The sequence below is a fragment of the Heliconius melpomene genome, chromosome 3 (assembly GCF_056956725.1).
Source record: "Heliconius melpomene rosina isolate 202511_hmr_F chromosome 3, ASM5695672v1, whole genome shotgun sequence".
Lineage (NCBI taxonomy): Eukaryota > Metazoa > Arthropoda > Insecta > Lepidoptera > Nymphalidae > Heliconius > Heliconius melpomene.
Window position 1 is genome coordinate 6,703,993 of NC_140391.1, and position 21,073 is coordinate 6,725,065.

The 21,073-nt window shown below is 31.9% G+C and overlaps 1 protein-coding gene across 2 annotated transcripts; it reads left to right on the forward strand.

Moving 5' to 3' along the window:
* Positions 1–3,077: 3,077 nt before the first annotated feature.
* On the forward strand, positions 3,078–20,298 carry LOC146539996 (uncharacterized). Of its 2 annotated transcripts, none has more exons than XM_085207744.1 (5): positions 3,078–3,284; positions 17,769–19,235; positions 19,457–19,596; positions 19,683–19,897; positions 20,047–20,298. In XM_085207744.1, exons 1-5 carry the CDS (start codon positions 3,257–3,259, stop codon positions 20,270–20,272), a joined length of 2,076 nt encoding a protein of 691 aa, XP_085063870.1. In that variant the 5' UTR covers positions 3,078–3,256; the 3' UTR covers positions 20,273–20,298. The 2 variants fall into 2 exon arrangements, with proteins under 2 accessions (XP_085063870.1, XP_085063869.1); XM_085207743.1 differs by having other exon boundaries at positions 3,081–3,284; positions 19,412–19,596.
* Positions 20,299–21,073: the final 775 nt, after the last annotated feature.

Here is a 21,073-nt window from a genome sequence, read left to right on the forward strand (position 1 = left end):
ACTATACAACAAAAAAGTTTTCTTAAAATACGTTTGGATCCGAAGACGTGCCTGTGCAAACAGACAAACTAATAAAAATCATACACTCGTGTTGTATTACTAATTCTTTTAGTTCACGCTTTATCCCCAACGTTTATTTAGAACCGGAGACGGAAGGAGGTCTCTGCACCCCTCTTCCGCCTCTTTTCCTATAATAATAATTATTATTATTTATTTCCACAAAGAAAGTAATTACTGAAACAATGAACATTACATGAAGGAGGCTTGTGCAAGTTACTCAGTTATAAAATGTTACCCAACCCCCTAAGCTAGGAACCAACGAAATAGGAGAAACACTCAACACGCAAAAAAGTTGAAAAACGGAAAGTGTATGCGGGATACAGCGTGAAGCTGATTTTTGTTATACCAATATCATATTTATTCATTCTCAGGAATTAGAATTACTATTACGCGAACCACGTTCATGCTGAAATGGTATTATAATTATTGTTATTCGTACAATAATATTGTTATATGTATAATGCATCGTTATAAATCAAAATTCATAATATGTATCTATTTACATATACGTACTTCCTATTACTCTAGAGCTTCATATATGTAGGTTAGTGAGTGAAAACATTCCTAAGGGAAAACGCGCGTCCTACTTCGCGCTTCTGCTTATATAATTTAACCTACATAGGCCTGTGTTATTTGCTAAAATAAAATCTTCTTATTTATCGATTATAAAAAATGTATTTCATATTTTTTTCTAAATCCAAAAATTCTATTCATTGCAAATATTTTTTTTTTCCCTAGCCTGTACTATCCCATTGTTGGGCAAAGGCCTCCCTCCACTTCTTTCACTCTGGTCTATTTCGCGCTATTGAGCACCAGTCAGGCTTGTAATGATCCAGCTCGTCTCGCCATCTCCGTTTTGGTCTGCCCATTCTCCTTTTAGAGTTTTAGATTGCAATACAATGATTTGAAATATTATTATGCTACATACAACTTTGCTTATTTTAGCAATAAGGCGGCGATAACAACCTAGAACTAAACTAGAGCATGTATTGCTCTTCAGATCATTTTTTATATAATTTAATACTATATTATAGATTACTAGATATTTATAGACCCAGTAACTAAATTAGATTAGGTGACTCTATGTAGAATCGCTTATTCCATGTAACATTGACTGAAATGATCAGGTCACTTTGATTGTAATTCAAATACACTTTGGCCTTAGCCATGGGAACAAGCCAAGTTTAGTTTATTTTATTATAGTTTTTTTTTTATAATTGAGGCCAACATGACACTTGACATATTTTCTTTTATTTGAAGGCGTTAAAACGCTGTTGAGAAGTGTCAGACTTTTTAAAAATCTTATTTTTACTTCTGACTTCAATGCTAACTTGGTGGAATATTTATTTATATACGTACTTTTTTCACATTACACCTACATGCAATACTCTTGCTGGAGAAACAAAGACAATGAAATTAATTTTAGCGAAACTAGAAAGCGCGGCTTTGTATCCATCTTACATGAAATTTATAAGAAATGAATAAACTGTGGGAAACGGATATTGTTCAGGCTCTCTCTACATTAGATCTTCTATTATTATGCAAGAGAAGAATGAAGAAAAATAATAAAGAAAGAGTCTTAGCTTTTAAAGGATCTATTTAGAGCGGAATTTTAAGTTGCTAAAATATATTAAATAGCATTAACAATATTATTGAAGATTTTGCGAATCTTAAAACAATATAAACTTAGCAATAGCTACACATCAACTATTGTCCTCTAAATTGAAACAAGCGTGGGAAACACTTGCTACTAGAAATGTTTTGTTTTGTTTATTCACACATTATTTAGATACTTATCCTTGTACTTTATGATTACATTGGGCTAAATTTTCATTTCAATTATTAATATAACGTGAGTAATTTAGGTTATTAAGACGATTTTAAGCACATATAAGTACCTAATATGAAAAAACTAAATACTAAAATATTGTTAAAAGTGAAAATCGAATAATTTTATTCAAAATAAGAAGTTACGTTACAGGTAAGTTACAGGTTTATTTCTTGGACGTCTTAGATTAACTGAAGTATGTATAATATATCAGATCTGAGGAGAACCAGGAAAGAGATGATGACGAGTAGCCAATCAATCAACGTAAATATTGCTCTTGTGTATATTGCTACAACTTATGAAAGACTAGAAAAGGTATTTAAAATTGAAGTGAAATTAGGGAAACCGGTTCTGGGCGAAAACTCTCATTCGATAAAGAAATTTATCAAGGTCGCATGTAGGGAGACCTGACCAAACAATAACTTTAAAGATGGGACAGATCTAAAAGTATTTATAATTTAATTCATAGTGTACTTTAATTTAAATAAAATATACTTTTATGGTAACAAACAACTACGGAAAAAAGAATATTTACTTGTACAACTATATTTTTAAAATATCAGCAAACTACAAAAGCTCATTAAAATAATATTATACCCACGTGACAAAAACGAACTGAATCGATTAAATTTAACACCAAAAACGACCAAACGAATTGTATCAAAATTGGCCGGTAAGCGAAACATAAGGTGGCCAGCTGTATTTTCATTACAGATATTACAAAAATATAAGAGGCTTAAAATCGAAACCATAGTTGAGAATAGTAAGTAATGATACAATTTACCCATGTGTACAAAATCTAGTTCTGGGCTTGACACCCAACACGCAACATAACAAACGAATTAAGCTAAAATATAGGTAACTATGATAAATAAAAACATTAATATCATTTACACTTGTAGGTACGTGCATGCAGTTATTGAGGGGCGCGTGAATCTTGTTTAAATTAACGAAAAGTATACATATATACATATATATAACAACAAATAGTAAATATATACATTATATACATCAATTAATTGGTACTTTTTATTAAAAAATATACGTAAAAATAAAAAATAAACATATAACAATATCTATATTATATCGCTATATATATAATTAAAGGTGCGAAACTTGAAACGTACGAAAATGGTGATATGGAAAGTATTTGCACGCTCTAAAGCCTGAGGGCTGACTGCAGAGTCCGGCGTTAAACACTCGAGTCATTTAAAGTTATTTCTTACGTGAAGCGCGCCACCCGTACGCTGGTTCCACGCCATACGATCTATTCGTGTAACTTTTATTCGCATACGAGTAAATCATATTTTAAAATTGTTATCGATATTTTTTTGGATTGTTGAATGTCGCACATCAGCTGTGATCATCATGGACTTTTGGATGCTAATTTTATGCGGTGAGATTTTTTTACTGTTTTTTTTCTAAATATAAAACAATAATTATTTTTTTATTTTAATATAAGTTTAAAGGAAAATATGTGTATTTATATTTGTGCATTAAATGGTTTGAATAGAACCTGGAAGTTTGTCTTTATTAATTCGTAAAATTAACTTCCACTAGACGACTTTCCACCGTCTGACCTTACATCAAAATAAAAAGTCATGTCGACGTTAAAACCGACTCAATGCCAATGTCTGCTGTAAAAATTAACAAAACAAAGAAAATGTTGGTGCTTTATATTAGATTTCTTGTAGTTGTGTGTTAATTGTGTTAACACTTGTGTTTCTTTTTAAGGATAAATTGTTACCTTGTACTAGTTTCACTTTTTCCAACGTCGTGTTAACATTCTGTGTTTGTTTTTCATTTCTAAATTGTCATTTTTTATATTTAAACAAATTACACACAAAATAAACATAAAACTTATTAAAAAATTATAAATACCTTGTAAATATCGCATCCGAATAATCTGTTAATTTAACGTAACGTCATTGTGGTACAATTGTAAAAGGTCAGCTTGCGCGTGATTGTCATGGGTTTAATTCTCAATCAGTAGAACATTTAGAAGTATAAATAATAATTGTATAATAAATGTAAATGATCACTTTACCTAACATGCAATGCCTTAATAAAGGGCAAAAATAAAGAAGAAAAAAAGAGTAAGTCAAGTAAGATTACTTTTGATAAGATTATCACTAGAACTATTTCTATTTAATATTAGGTACTTGTTCTGGTTATATTTATGAAGTATATTTATGATTACAAATATGGTTCTTTGTAATTTCTGTTTGTCTGCATTTTAATGTATTATTTTCGAGTTTTGAGTTCATACAAGGTTATATGCGTTTTCAGATGATTATCTCGACATAATTTTTAAACGAGTTCCGCCATTCAGCACACAAATTGAGCGAAATGTTTCGAAAATTGGGCGGAAAGTGGGGAACGAAGTGTTTAACACAAGGTTCCCTCTGCCTTCCTTGTTATACACCATATAATATCTATATAAAAATGTCAAAACAAACATAAAAATATATACAAAAATACATAGTACTTGATTACAACGTTACCAAATTAAGTACTGTAACACAAATATTTTAGTCCATACATTCTGCGTTACAAAAGATGTTACGTTTAAGCAAGCTAATTATTATTATGTTATCCAATTATTAAATGGCTCCGTAATTTATGACCACTGATTACGAAAGTAATATTGATAGTGATATTAAGCCTTTCCTTCGTGGCCCATTGACTTTACAAATTAATAAGATTCAGGAAATACGTAGTTGGACTTACGTTTTATATAAATATAATAAATTGAAACCAGTCGTGGCATAGGGGCAGTAACTTATAATTGTAAACGCGACAGTAGTGGGTTCAATTTATATTTTCAAATGAAAAAATCCTTGCTCTGGATGAGTTCCTCAACGCTAGGCTTTTCCTCGACACCACTCAAAACGCAATGCCTTCAGAATTTGTCAAAAGTGGAGAGCGGAGTGTCTTACCACTAGGTTTCCTCTGCCTACCCTGCTACATGCGGGATACAGCGTGAAGCTGAATGAATAAAGATTAACTTACTAGGCGAATCCAACTAACTTACTACAGTAGATATTATTTAAAGTTAATATTTGTATTAAATATTAAAAATTAAGCATTTTCAAGGAAGTTAATAACGTATTAAATTTAAATGTTTTTATGAAGGCAACTCAAATTATATGTTAATTTAAAACTGTATATGTTACATCCAACTCTACTTCTTTGCGCAATCAAAATTTACAAATTCAAATAATCTAGTTCTCTTGATTAATAGTATAAAAAGTGCACATCTCATATTGTGATATAAGTTATTTTGCAATTATTGTGGCTTCGATGATTCAATATTTCTACATAACTTACCTATGTTTTGTTTTTACATGTATGTAATATGTATCGAGAATACTCTTGTAATATTTGTTCTGTAATAAAAAAATATGTTAATACAGTAAATAAATATCATTAATATTTAAAATTTGGAATATATTTCAACAGGATTTGTTAAAATAAATAAAATGTCTTGCACACGACAGGGTAGACAGAGGAAACCTAGTGTTAAGATACTCCGTTCCCCACTTTCCGGAGAATTCTGAAGGCTGTTAAGTGGCGGAAGTCAACGCCGAGCTTTGCCTCGACGCCAGAGTGAAGAAATGAAAATATATATAAATAAATATTTCATTTCTTCGAATGGAGATCGAACCCACAACCACGACTATGATATATCACGACTGGCCTCAATCTGTTATGTTTCTTAGTATCTAATATTAAAAATATATAACATCAAAAAGTGCCTTTATCGCTCTACAAATTATTTACAAAGTGATTCATAAACTTGTTAAGTATAGACTGTAATATAGCTAAAACAAAACAATATGTATGTATTCATAGCCACGATCCCTATCAAGGGTAATTATATTATCGTTATACAATTCCCACGGTGATACATATTTAATTACTAAGTTGCAACAGCATTTATAATTTTAACAATATGTTAATTTAGTATTGTATTAGTTTCACTTTTACTAACTTACTTGCATATACATTTTATTACGAATATCTCCGGCGCTTTCACTGCGCGTCCGCCGTTTCTGTCGCTTCTTCCTGACCCTCGCGACCTCTGGCGCGTCTCTCGCACACCGTAAATGATAGATTTTTAGCTTTTTAACTAAGATAACGTAAATGTAGTTTTGTGACAGTATGTAGTTAATGTATTTATATAGGTATTTGTAAAAATGTTCAACCTTACATTGCTTAAAAAACTTTAATAGAGGTAGCGTTTATCGTTTATATATTAAGGCAATTATTTATATGATAAAAAACTGTTGTGGTATAGATGATACTTACATGTCTTATCGATAATTGTGTGTTTAAATTCACGCACTGGTTTATGTTAATATAATATACTCTAAGTACATTTCTGTATAATTTATAGCACAAATTTCTTCCTAGTAACATTCGCAAACAATTTACATTAAAGATCTACTCTACTATCGACATACCTACAGCGAATGCACGCTTCTCTTCTTAGACCGTGTCATTAGATAAATTAGAAGAAAATATATTATAATTATCTCTTAATACAGCAATAGTGAATTAAGCAGTTGTTTAGTTTTTATGTTAACTTTCATGTGTGCGAACCAGTCCACAAAGAAAGTTTTATTCGTATCGTCAGACATTTTAAGACATTCAATTGGCCTCGGTCTGTATCCTATCCTATCTTGGAATAAATTAAATGTCTATAATTTAGCTTATTCATAATAACTTCCGCATCTCACTATAACGATTTTAAGTGACGCAATCGAACTGGAACGTAAATGGGTTATTATTATTTTTAATTCACTATTGTTGAACTTTATACAAAGAGATTTAGTGTTGTAGAGCATATGTAACATCATGTTTTATATTAAAAGAGAAATTCAAAGGTTCTTTCATAACAAAGGGATGTAAAATGTGAGATGTAAGTACAATATTAAATAAGATATTCGGGAAAAAATTACAACTTTGTACAAATATCAAAATATTGATATATGATACTTTTAGGCGAATGTCATTTATGGTGATAAAAATGATATAAGTAACGTTAATTTGATAAATAAATTATAAGCAAAAAATCATTTTTAGAAAAAGCTTTTATTTAAACGCTTTAAAAAGGAGAAAATAAAATTTGTCTTTTAAATTTTAACTATCAACTCATAACCTCATTGTACACAATTTATATGATCATAAAAGCTTGTCGCGTTAATCAATATTTAATTAATTTGAAACTTAGCAGATTTTACATAATTAAATTAGCACTAGTTTAGTTACACAAGTAAATCGCGCGACTCATTGAGGAGAACCGACTGATGCTGGAGCGTAAAGTGAACCTCTGGAAGGGTACGCTTGAGAAAGGCGGTCTTAAACTAACTGTGTCGAAGACCGAGTACATGGCCTGCGGGAGCCCGGACTCGAGCACGATCCTTATAGGTCCTGAGCCAGCCGTTAAGTCAGAAAAGTTCAGGTACCTTGGATCCGTTATGCACGAGTCTGGAGGCATCAATCACGATGTCCATGGCCGGATAAGTGCTGCCTGGGCCAAATGGCAGGAGGTCACTGGTGTGGTCTGTGACCGAAGAAAACCGCCAAGCTCAAGGGACTGATATACAAGAGCATCATACGACCGGTCCTTTTATACGGCAGCGAATGTTGGCCAGCACTATCTCGGCACACTCAGGAGCTTCACGTCACGGAAATGAAGATGCTGAGGTGGATGTGCGGCGTAACGCGGTCTGACCGCATACGCAACACATTCGTTCGAGGTAGTCTTGGGGTCCGTGACGTAGCGGATAAGCTCCAAGAGCGCCGCCTGAGATGGTTTGGCCACGTTACGCGCCGGTCTAAGAACTATGTCGGATGCAAGTGCCTTGCTATATCAGTTCCTGGAGTGAGACCTCCTGGACGCCCAAGGAAGCGCTGGTTGGATGTCGTGATGCCGTATATGAGAGCCAATGGTCTAACCACCGAAGACGCAAAAGACCGCGCAAAGTGGAGTTTGTTGAGTAGGAAGGCAGACCCTGGCAATAGCCGGGATTAATGCCAGGAGCAAGAAGGTTTCTCACACTAGATGTCATATTATTTTTCTAATTATTCTCGGCCAGCCCTTTCATTTGATACCCGTATTGCAGATGTGCATAAATAATAACTATTCCGCCATCTTAGATATTCCGCCATATTGGATTTAGAAAAACGTCATATTTTTCGAGTTACTCTCAACGAGCCCTTTCATATCCATATTGTAGAAGTAGACTTAAATTAACTATTCGGCTATCTTGGATGGTTCGCCATATTGGATTTAGAATGACGTTAGATTATTTTTCGAGTTGCTCTCAATGAGCACTTTCATTTGATATCCATATTGCAGAATTGCAAAAATAATAACTATTCGTTCATCTTGGATGGTCCCCCATATTGGATTTAGAATAACGTCACATTATTTCCCACGTTGCTCTTAAGAAGCCTTTTCATTTGATACTCATATTATAGATGTGCATTAAATATAACTATTCCGCCATCTTGGATGGTCCGCCTTATTAGATTTAGAATGACGTCACATCATTTTTCAAGTTGCTCTTAAGAAGCCTTTTCATTTGATACTCATATTATAGATGTGCATTAAATATAACTATTCCGCCATCTTGGATGGTCCGCCTTATTAGATTTAGAATGACGTCACATCATTTTTCAAGTTGCTCTTAAGAAGCCCTTTCATTTGATACCCGTAATGTACAAGTGCATCAAAAATAACTATTCTGTTACTTTCGATGGTTCGCCATATTGGATTTAGAATGACGTTACACTATTTTTCCAGTTACTCTCAACAAGTCCTTTCATTTGATACCCATATTATAGAAGTTCATGAAATATAACTATTCGGCCATCCTGGATGGTCCGCCATATTATATTTAGAATAAAGTCACAAACCTTATCGTGCATTGTCATCCAAACCAAACGTGTATACAAAATTTCAGCTCAATCGTACGAACATACCTTTCATTATATGAAAGCACAAAAAACTTGAATGGTGTCAATTCTATTGGATTTCAAGTGATGTCACATTATTTTTCTAATTGTTCTTGGCAAGATCTTTCATTTGATATCCATATTGCAGAAGTGCATAAATAATAACTATTCCGCCATATTGGATTTAGTGTAACGTCACATTATTTTTAGAGTTACGGTCAACGATTCATTTCATTTAATATCTATATTGTAGAAGTAGACCAAATAGATACTCGGCTATCTTCAATATCCTCCTTATGGGATTTAGAATAACATCACATTATTTTTAGAGTTGCTCTCAACGAGTCCTTTCATCTGATATCCATATTGTAGAAGTACATTAAAAATAACAATTCCGCCATCTTGCATGGCCCGCCATATTAGATTTAGAATGACGTCACATATTTTATCGTGCATTGTCATCCAAAGTAAACGTGTATACAAAATTTCAGCTCAATCGGTTGACGATATCTACTTCAAAATTGAGCTCTAAGATTTCACCCGAACCCACATACATACATTGCAAGTTAAATAAAAGCTTTTAATTAGATCTAAATCGTTATTAACAATTATATCTCGACACATATAAATAATTTTTAATATTTTTGTTTATCGATTTGCTGGAAGTTTTGACAATTTCGTAGAAAGTAGTAATTTTTGAAATCGAATATCTCATATAATATTGTGCCTATATCTCTCGTATTACAATCATTTGTTATGAAATTATCAACCATTAAATTTCCCTTATTAAAATTAATCTTGATGTAAAATATATTTATGAATAAATATTAAAATTTACATAAGTAAGTTAACTTCGACCGTGTAGCTTTAATGCCTTACTTTCTATAAGAGATATTTAGGTTGAGTCGTTGTTGCTTTTGTATTAATATTAAATTATATATGTACTTACTTGTGAATTAATCATTATTTTGCAACTTATAATTGGGTTCACATGAAAAATAAAGTATATATAATACCAGTAGGATAATAAGAGGTACTAACATAGGGAAATATGATTCCATATTTTCCTATTGTTTTAGTGTCTTTAAGCTAAATTTTAAATATATTGTTAAGTTTGAGATTAAAAATAAGTTAAGTTGAACATGATTTGTGCACTTTAGGATTTTATGATATTTATTTAATGAGGAAACTATATACCCAAATTGTTTGAAATTTATTATACTAATACTTTAAAGTACTTAGATACGATAATGATATGAATTATATAATATATTACATATAACTATTAATCATAGGTATATCGAATGAGTCATGAGCCTAAAAGGAAATTGAAATTTTATTACCAGAAATTTTGTTAAGATTTTACTCGTTATAGAGTATTTCTCAACGTCCTTAGTACTAACGTACTTAATCATGAATAAAACACCATTTTAGTTATAAAAAAAACATTAATGTAATTCATAAATATTACACTTATGACCGTTTATATTTTTTAAGTTAAGCCGCGCTTTGCTTCGACACCTGAGCGAAGGAAATAAACTTAAATAAATATTTCACTTCTTCGAGTGGGGATCGAACCCACATCCGTCGCGTTACAGTCACACCCTTGTGCCTCATCTCAAACGATGTTCAATTTTTGTTCGAAATGTATAAGGTCAATATATTATATTTGAAAGGTAAAATAATTTATTCACATTCTCTATTCAAATATTAATGTGTATTTTAAATAGTTTTACCAATTAAAGATGGTGTCTTATGCAGCTTTTAATAAAACCACCTTGAACTACTAGTGATTATAGATAGAGATCTTTATATGGTAATAAAACGTTAATGACGAGGGAAATTAGTAATTATCACAATGTTAAGTCGAAAATGAGATCTTCATGTGCATATGTTGTGGATATTAATATTTAACAATTAATTTTATAAATTAAAAACTTTATGTACTTACTATCGCTATGTCTAGGTAGAATTAAATTTTATTTCGTTTAAAATAAGTTTTTTTATAATAACAAATGTAATATGTTAATATATTATAAAGCTTTAAATTCTGCTTTTTATTGCCTTATTTTATTGAGGCAAATTATGTTACAAGAGCAGCTTTTATCAATTATAGCAGTAATAATTAAAAACAGCAGTTTTATTGTGAGTAGCCTAACCAGTTGGAAAGTTATTCTTTTTGTTTCTACATAATATCCTGCATACTGCGTTTCCTTTAAAATGATATACTCAGAGCAATGCAGATAATTAAATTGACTTACATTTAAAAAAAAATGTCAAACTAAGTTTTATTTGTATATTTCAAATATATTTTAATGAATCCTTTGTCAAATACACATTTGGTTTTGTTCTCACCATTACTAAGGTATGCACTGCAATTTACAATGTCAACGGTAATAGACTATAAGACAATAATATCTTTGTTGCCGTCTATGCTTCGCTACATGTCCTTCAGAACAGCTTGGAAAATAATGTTTCTTGATATATTACATGCCTACATAAATGCTATATAATCTATACTATAATATAAATATTAAAACTAAAATATACATAACGTGGCGCAGCGGCACAGGGTGTGACGCGACGGTTGTGGGTTCGATCCCTACTCGAGGAAGTGAAATATATATTTACACTTATATTTCCATTTTCTTCGCACTGGTGTCGAGGCAAATTACATTTGTATTAATTTATTCAGGTAGTCATTATTTTTTTTTAATAAATATGATTTCAATACATATCTATGCTATAAGATGATTATTTTGCCACAGTAAATTGATGTCGAAAGATTAAAAAAAATAAACAAATTCAGATATTTAAAACTACATTATAAGGAAGTATAAACCAATTAGTGCCATTCGTAGAAAGTTGATCGCACACTTAATTATGTACTTATTTCCACATCGCTGCTACTTTTATTTTATATGGATGAGTTCTAGAACTCTAGCTTTATTAAGAAATAAATATGATGAATATACGTAACCATGCTTAAATCCACATAAGAAATTAACCACATTACTTTCTTATTATTTATTTTTTTGAATTATCTAACTTATTATTCTATAAAAGATTAAATAAATCAGCTTCACGCTATATACCACACATAATAGGTTAGGCAGAGAAAACAGTGTTAAGACATTCCGTTGCCAATTTTCCGCCGTATACACGACATCGACACTAGAGTGCCCTTACGCCACGAGTGGTTTTAATTTTTTCCATAATGAGAAAAAAATAACAGCTGAGTCGAATAAAGGATTGATCTTTGCTACCATATAAAACTCCTTACCTTACATAATTACTTGCAAGTAATCTATGTTTTAACAAGTAGTATATCTATGTTTGTATGAAGTAAATCAGATAAAGCACACCACTGTGTTGACAGCATGCGACCCAGATGCCGGTTGCAACAACCGCCTGGCGATAGTTGGCCGCTCTCCTGTAATGTCCTTACATTGCTTATGTATTGGAAATGATGTATCGATCGATGTTGCTTACATTGACAATTATATATTTACAATTTATAGGATATAAAGATACTATATTTATATATATCTTTTCAATGTTTGTGTTATATTTAATTTAAAGTTTACGTAGTCCCATTTCGATTTTAAACTGCTTAAATAGATACCATATTTAATTTATGCATTGGCGATTGTTAGGTATTTTTTAAATTTAAATATTAAGAATAAAAAATGTAATGCAAAATTATTAGTACCTTCGTAGGTAAGATGTATGAGAAGTAGGTAGACGAATATATTACCATTCTAAACTTAGTGTGGTAGGTACAATCTATAACAGCTAACCTATTAAAATAATCTAAAATTTAGCAATGTATCAAGATGAATTAATAAAATCAGCTTCACGCTGTTCCCGAACACAGAGGGTAGGCAGAGGGAACGTAGTGTTAAGACACTCTGTTCCCCACTTTCTGCCGAATTCTGGAGGCATTGCGTGTAGAGTGGGCGAAATCAACGCCGCGCTTTGCCTCGACACCAGAGCGAAGAAATGGAAATATAAATTAATCTTTCATCTCCTCGAGTGGGAATCGAACCCACAACCAGTCGGTTTTACAGTCACATTCTGTGCCACAGCGCCACGACTGGCCTCTAAGATTAAGATGAAAATTTCAAAATGTATTTATTAGTAATTATGGTGTCCGAGACGATCGGCAATACAATATAAGATAATTTAGAAGTATAAAACGTGCGGCTATTAAAAATTTCATTACAGGTACTTAGTTGTAATGAACACGGGAACTGATGAAATACCGACATATGATGCCTTTAATTATATCTACCGAGTCACTGTATTAATCAGCCGTTATTTATGGTTTGTAAAAATACTCTAGTCTTATTTTTTTTAATAAATATAGAAAAATCATGTTAAGTTAGTTGGGTAGGTACCTACCCAACACATATATTACCTATATTTTTAAAAAGATAATTATTAATATATAATTCAAATATTATTTTAATAGGAATATAAAGATATGATAAGACGCCTAAACTAAAATAAATTCTCATCAACTATTTAGGCTCCTTGACCCACTAATACGGTGTAGAATTTGAAGGATTTCACACAAAATGTTAATTAAATATCAGCGCCAATTGTGAAAATCGTCGCATTAGGATGTTACTAATTACTTTATTATTATTATTTTTATTAGTCATTAGTGATTGATCAAAAAAACCGTTTTATATTCTTAAGATGTTGAATGAGAATTGATGTCTAGAGTACAATACAAAAATCAGCATCACGTTGTGTCCTACAGCAGGGTAGACTGATGGAACCTAATATTAAAGTACTCCGTTCCACATTTCCGCGTAATTCCGGAGGCATTGCGGGTTGAGTGATGGAACATAACGCCGCGCTTTGCCTCGACACCAAAGCTAGGAAATGATTTCCTCGAGTGGGGATCGAACCCACAAGCATTCGCATAGTGCACAATACAATGCAAATAATAGTAAATAGGAATCCAAATTCGTATCAAGCCATTTCGCTATAAACAAATGTAAATTATGGAGAAAGGACACAGAAGCAGACAATTTCGCAAGCGGCATGAATACTAATATTGCGACAAATAGATGTTATAAGCTAGAGCATTGATAATTCCAAGGCGAAATCTAATTTACTCTTATTTGATATCTAGAATAAAGATAATATTAAGACAAGAGATCTAGAGAACGGATCTTTGTTTCAAGCACGGAACGTTTTAGATGCATAATAGATACCTTATACCAATATCAAAAGTATGTAGTAGGTACTAGGCAGTGGCGTAGCTAGGGTATTTGCTGCCCGGTGCGGCTTGGGGGACTTGATGCCCCTTTCCTGTTGATGAGTTCTAAAAAAAAAAACAAAGTGATCATCGACGTTGAGTTCTAAAAAAAAAACAAACTTATCGTCAACTTTGATGCCCCTTTTCTCTTAATGAGTTCTAAAAAAAAAAAACAAAGTTATCATCGACTTTGATGCCCCTTTCCTTTTGATGCCCGGTGCGGCTTAGAGGACTTGATGCCCTTTAAAATGGTATAAAGTCTAAAAAACAAAGAAAAAACAGACTGATCGTCGACTTTGATGCCCTTTTCCTTTTGAGGCCCGGTGCGACCGCCCCGCTCGCACCCCCCTAGCTACGCCACTGGTACTAGGTTTAAGGCCAGTCGTGGCGGAGTGTCATCAAGGCGTGACTGTAAAAGCGGCAGGTTCGGTTTCCACTTATTGTTGTTTCCACTTGTTTCCACACAATTAAATATATTCATTTCTTCATTCTGGTGTCGAGTTCAGCCACTCAACACGCAATGCCTCCAAAATTCGACGGAAAATGGAGAGCGAAGTGTCTCAACACTTGGTTTCCTCTGCCTAACCTGTTATATGTAGATATATAAACACAATCTCACCTAATCAGTACCTACACGATGCAGTTTATGTAATAACTTTGGGCGTTAGTCCCCTACCATGGTCGTGATTCGCTTTCACCATAATAACAAGCTTTCTATAGTTTTGAATGAATCTGCGTGACAATGGCATGCATGGTCAATTGAAACGATATCATATTTAAAAACGTATGTCTTATTTCAAAAATTTTATGGTACATCAACAAATATTTTTTATTAATGTTAAATATTATATAGACATATCTATATGTATGTATAAATAAGTTACGTATTAACACTTTTAAACTAGGTGTATTTACTAGGAAGTCATTATGTGACACCATTGCGATATACCGTATTTTGTGCTAATGACTAATGTACATACGTGAAAATTTAACAGATAATAAATTTTCAATATTATGTCATAATTCATCTATAATCTATGCTTATAATACGGATCGGATCCGTGTCTGTGCATGCAAGATATATAAAGATTGTATATGTATAAAAAGGTTGTTGGTGGCATTTAATAACGTAATAGAACCAAAAACAATGATTTTTTATTTTTTATCTGTGTTTATTCACGGTAAACTCAGAAACGACTTTGCCGATTTAATTGCGGTTTTCACCAAGTATTGTATTTTGGCAAGTTTCCCTTAACATTTACTTAGTGCTTGTTTTATTTCAATAGGTTTACAAAAAAAAAGGTAGGTATATCATTTTGAAGAATGATCCTCGACAAAACTTCTACAAATAAATGTTTTATAGAATGAGCTGCAAAGTTACTATTTAATATATTTAGATTTTATTTTTATTATTAGAAAACGAAAGTAATGCAGAATAGTATTAGGTCGCTAGTTAATAATCCAAGTCCTACCATAACAACAAAATCAATTTGAACTTAAATAAAATAATATTTTTTCAATACTTTTAACAACTTTGCTTACTAATTACTCTATCGAAACTGACTTATTTTAACTTAAAAAAAGTGAATGTAACGATCATTACTTTTTTAATACATGAAATAGTATAAAACAAACCGGATTTTGTTGCACTTAATTCTCCATTTAAAATCTCACAACAAAATGTATGCGTAACCGACAGGTGCGTGCGCCCGCGAGCCGTGACCGCGGGCAGCCGATGCACCGTGCTATCTCGTGCAATATGCACATTCTCCAGTTACGCTGGACGGTCTTAATGCTCTTACTTAAGTGTGTGCTGTATATTATGAAATATGCACTTTTAAAATATAAAAAATTGGTGTTAAATTCTTCTAGATATATCACTGATTATATTTTAATAGGATTTATAATATAAATATTATACCTTGAAGAATGCAGTTACTTTTGTTCATTTAAAAACACATAAAAAAATACCTTCACTTAGTAAGTATGATATGATTTGAAGACAAGATAAATTCGACTCAAAAAGCGTCTCGCACGATCAAATTATTTCTCACAGGAACATTATACCTATGTAGTACAGATTAAGAATAAATTTAAATATTTATCATTACTGTGATTTATAGTCTGTGTAGTAACGAGTGGTTTCCGAGTAACTAGAAGTACTGGCACATATTATTAAACATATATCACTCTTTTAGCATTAGTTAGGTTCCGTGTAGGTAGATTTTACTAATCTATATTAAAATCTAAAATTTCCGCAAAATATAAAAACTATTTAAAACAAAAAGAATGAAACTTTAGTTTAATAATGATAAAATAATTTAAGAATATTCTGCATTCTTCTTTATAAGCGTTTGCCATAGATTATTTTTTTTAGCTACACGATGTATCCCGCACATAGCAGGGTAGGCAGAAGGAACCTAGTACTAAAATCTATTATTTTTTAAATTTAAATTATTTGTAATTGTAACTATTTTTTGTTACCTTATCGCATATTGCAAATATAAGCTGTGAATACCTAATATTACAGATAGTTCGTGATCGATAAAAACTATTGGTTTTAACATTTGAATGTCACATTCATATCTGTGTTCACGGAACTGGTACATATACCTATGTAGGTACGTTCATAACATACTTACCCACGTTTGTTTCCATTTATTTAAATGCTCGATCAAGTTTACCTAATGAATGCCTACAGACCTAAATCCTAGTAAATCTGATATACAGTACCTACCATACATACTACAAGTTTGAATTAGGTTTTCGGTTTTAATCGCCGCGCCGCCGGGAGAACCGCATGTATTAAATTTAAGTGCTAATATAAAATTACACAAAAGTAATATAAGCTGCTTTAGCAGTCTGGCCAAAATGCGGTTTTATATAACTAAAACTAAAACAAAAAAAGGTAATAATTTGATCGTTAGGTCCGGCCATTTTATAATAAAATAACAATCGTTAGACCTTGGTCGACATGATTAAAAAACAAATGCTTTCAATTCCGCCATTCACAAAAATACCTTCATGTGGATATAATTTGTAGGTCTTGATATCCGTATTATTATGACAAATGAAAATCACACACCGTGAGGCCATCGCGGCGCAGAGGTACAAGCGCGTGACTGTAACGCGACGTTGTGGGTTTGATTCCCACTCGGGGAAATTAATTATTATTTATTAATATCTTCATTTCTTCGCTCTGGTATCAATTCAAAAATCGCGGCGTTGAATTCCGCCACTCAACGCCTCGAGAAGAATGTCTTAACACTAGGTTGAGGCAAAACAAAAAAACACTATTTGTAGTGTTTATTTGCAAAATACCCATATAAAAATCGTGAATCACGATTCCATAATTAAGATTGTAGAGAATATAATGTCATGACATTTCCCATGTTAGATCAACATTTACCTACTGCTTAAACTGCTATTTTAATATTCGTATACCTCTTATCTCTATGTCTAAGTGGGAAACGGAGTTTAGGTATATCATTTTTCATTTATTCGTTCCTACTTTATCTAATACTCTATCTATGTTAAAAAAGGGATCCAAATTTTTTCCTTTACGTATAGATCACATCCTACGTAAGTAGTTTTAGGTTGGTCTAAAACAAGTATCTATTTATTTATTTTTCTTTGTTTCAGTTTTTCCAACAATTGTATTACCTATCACGGTATCATCAAATGGAAATAGTCCACAAACAAAAATGATCGATGGAATGAGGGTCGACACCAGCATAAAAGAAGATGTAAATCATAGAGCAATTATGAACAAAACTGAAAATCAAGCATACGATATCCCAAAACTAGCTATTAATGAAAGGTATAGGAGGTTAATACCTTATATGACTTTTTATTACGCTAACGACGTAGTTCCTCCTACTACTAACGGAAATTTACGTAATGCCGAAAATGTTGAAGTAGATAAAGCAGTAATATTAGAGTCCTCTTCAGATAGGCCCAGTGAACGTGAACCTAAGCTTATTTATAAACCACATGGATACAAGAACATACCGAGGTATAATGGGAATAGATTAACCCAATTTAATATAGCGTCGTCCAATCCAACTAAAATATTTTATAAAGAAATACCTGTGCTGTACCAGAATCCACCTAAAGCCGTCCCTAATTACAACAATCCCCGATTGGAGGACGAGCAATTCGATAATAGAGATGTTCCATTTGATCATTATGTTCCTAAACGAATAAAAGCTCCGAGTACACCATTCACAGTACCTGAGAGAAAACCTTCATTAAATATCTATCAACACGAAGATTTTTCACCAAATGTACAATATTATTCTTCTGATCAACAGGAGGCTCCCAAGTACAGACTTATTCCTTATGATCAGACACCACCAGTTAAAGTTATAGACGCATCAAAAAAATATTATCACCCCACTGCTGTTATTTCAAAAGAATCTCTTTATATAAAACCTAGGCCAATTCTTCGCCCACAATCCTTCTACGAAACTGATAACAGCCAACAATTACCTCAACAAACGAGGAAACCAGCAACTATATCAGAAGTTTATTACGAAAGACAACCAGCCTCTGCATTAGTTGAACCAGTTGTAGAGGGTGGCTTTAAACCTATTTTTAAAAATCCCTCTGAAGTCCCAAAAAGTCCTATTCATACTTCGCCAGTTCAACAAGACGAATTGTTGTATCATAACTATCATGTCGAGAATCAAAAGAATCCAGTCGTTGATTCAACTTTGGATGTGCCAAGAGATAATTCGTATAAGCAACAATATATAATTGAACAACCTACCGTACCTGTAACTCAACAAAAACAGGAGTCTTCTAATTCTGTTACATTGGCAGAACTTTTAAACTCTTTACAAATTAATAAATCTATCCCAAAACCAATCACAAGAGAAAATGTAGGTGATTCAATAAGAACATTACTTAATGTATTGAGTACATTAAAAGCGGCTCCATTACAAAATGAAGGAGTGGCAGTTGTTAGTACGCCAAAACCGTTTGAACCGCCTGAGATTTCACTTGTGACACCACTCAATTCGATATCATCAACCACTCCTAGGGCTGAGGAACCAGAGGAGGAATCTTATCTTGCACCAATACATACACCTTCGCAATATCTGGACGGTATGATAAATATAAAATTATACGTACTTAGTGTTGATAATAGTAAGATGAATTATATTTAGATTTAAAACGTAAATTACATTTATATTTAAATTTTCATATAAAAAAAATATTATGTTACAAATCTGTTAACAACAACTATACGAATGAAAAAAACTATGAATTATTTTTTTTAGATTATCCAACTAACAGTGGAAGTACACAAAGATTTCCTCTTCCAGTGACCTCGGATGAGGAAGGTGGAACTCCTGGTCGGCCTGGCATTGATTACCCTATATTGACTGTGATCCCTACAACGAAATTCAACTGTAAAACACAACGTTACAAAGGTTTCTTTGCAGATACTGAAACAAGATGTCAAGTTAGTATTGGTTACATTTTTATGTCATAAAAGTTTCGTATAGCTCAACATTGGTATATAATTTAAATATACATGACTTTTTGTAGGTCTGGCATTATTGTGATTTGAATGGCGGTCAAGCATCGTTTTTATGTCCCAATGGTACAATATTTTCACAAGCAGGCTTAACTTGCGACTGGTGGTTCAATGTTCGGTGCGCATCTACAACCCAACTTTACGTACTAAATGAGAGTCTTTACAAGTATATTTTGCCTCATTCACCCAAGTTTCCAGAAGACTATAGTGGCCCTCTAGTTGACAAGTAAGTAAATTTAGACATAAGATTTTGAATTATATTTAAAACCATATATTAGTAAGTAAAACTTAAATAAATATGTATACATAGATGTAATTATAAAACAATTAATGTTACAATACATTAGTATTCATATCTAATTAATTGCATTGCAGATATCTGACCTTAAAGTTCAAAGAAATGGAAGAGCAGTTTAAAAAGAACAAGAAGAAAACCACAGAAAAAAATGATTCAGATGAAAACGAGAGCACTGAAAAGGTTACTTCTGCTGAAGACAGTACAATAAGTGAGAAAACTAATGAACCCTCAATAAATAGAGCAGATGTGATAATAGACACACCGGGCAACAGTGGAAACGTTCAAAGATTACAAGATGAATAATTTAATTTAAAAAAACTAAATAAAAAGAGGAACAAGATAGGTATGGTTATTGTGAAAAAAAGTTGTTTTCTAATCGATGTCAAAGAAAAAAAAATGTTTATTTGCAGATTACTACCGTAACTTAATTTTTTATATTGAGTCGTTAATAATTATGAAATATATAAAGTTTTATACCAATTGTGATAATGTTACAAATACATTTTGTATTACTAAGTTTTAGACAATAAGTTTAATTTATTAATGAAAAAAGATTCATTAATTTTGAAATGTTATATTGTGGTTGTGACTTTCATAACAGGCGTCAAGATTTGTAAGAATTCATATTCTAGATAGTTTGTAGTATTTTATAAGTATGTTGTAGTATTTTTAAGGAATTAAACTTGCCATAACTCGCCATGTTTAATTCATAGTAACTAGTGGATATTTTTGATCGTATAAAATATGTAATGACACATTAAGAAACAGAAATTAGCAATTTAGTAACAGGTGTGTTTTTAAGAGGAATTATTATATAAAAAACTATTATTTTTCTATAAGAAACTATTCTTTATATTTAGCTGTAACATATTTTTTGTATTTTAATATCTGCCAGCTTCAACGCTTTTTCTATAAATATGTTTAACATATTTGCAATAGAGACATGTAAATAGTTGTTCAATGCACAACATATTTTCAATATACATTTCCACATATATAATGTAGATTATCTTTCTTTGAAAGTTGTACAAAATGTTAGATCTTGAGGTATTATCTGTTTCCGTGATATATGCATAATTATAATAAATTAATACTCAAAAATAT

Excerpts from the sequence above, each read along its gene's own strand:
- LOC146539996 (XM_085207743.1), top strand. The coding sequence starts at position 3,257 with ATGGACTTTTGGATGCTAATTTTATGCG. Across the intron at positions 19,236-19,411 it reads ACCTTCGCAATATCTGGACG|ATTATCCAACTAACAGTGGA; the intron begins GTATGATAAATA and ends TATTTTTTTTAG. Across the intron at positions 19,898-20,046 it reads AGTGGCCCTCTAGTTGACAA|ATATCTGACCTTAAAGTTCA; the intron begins GTAAGTAAATTT and ends ATTGCATTGCAG.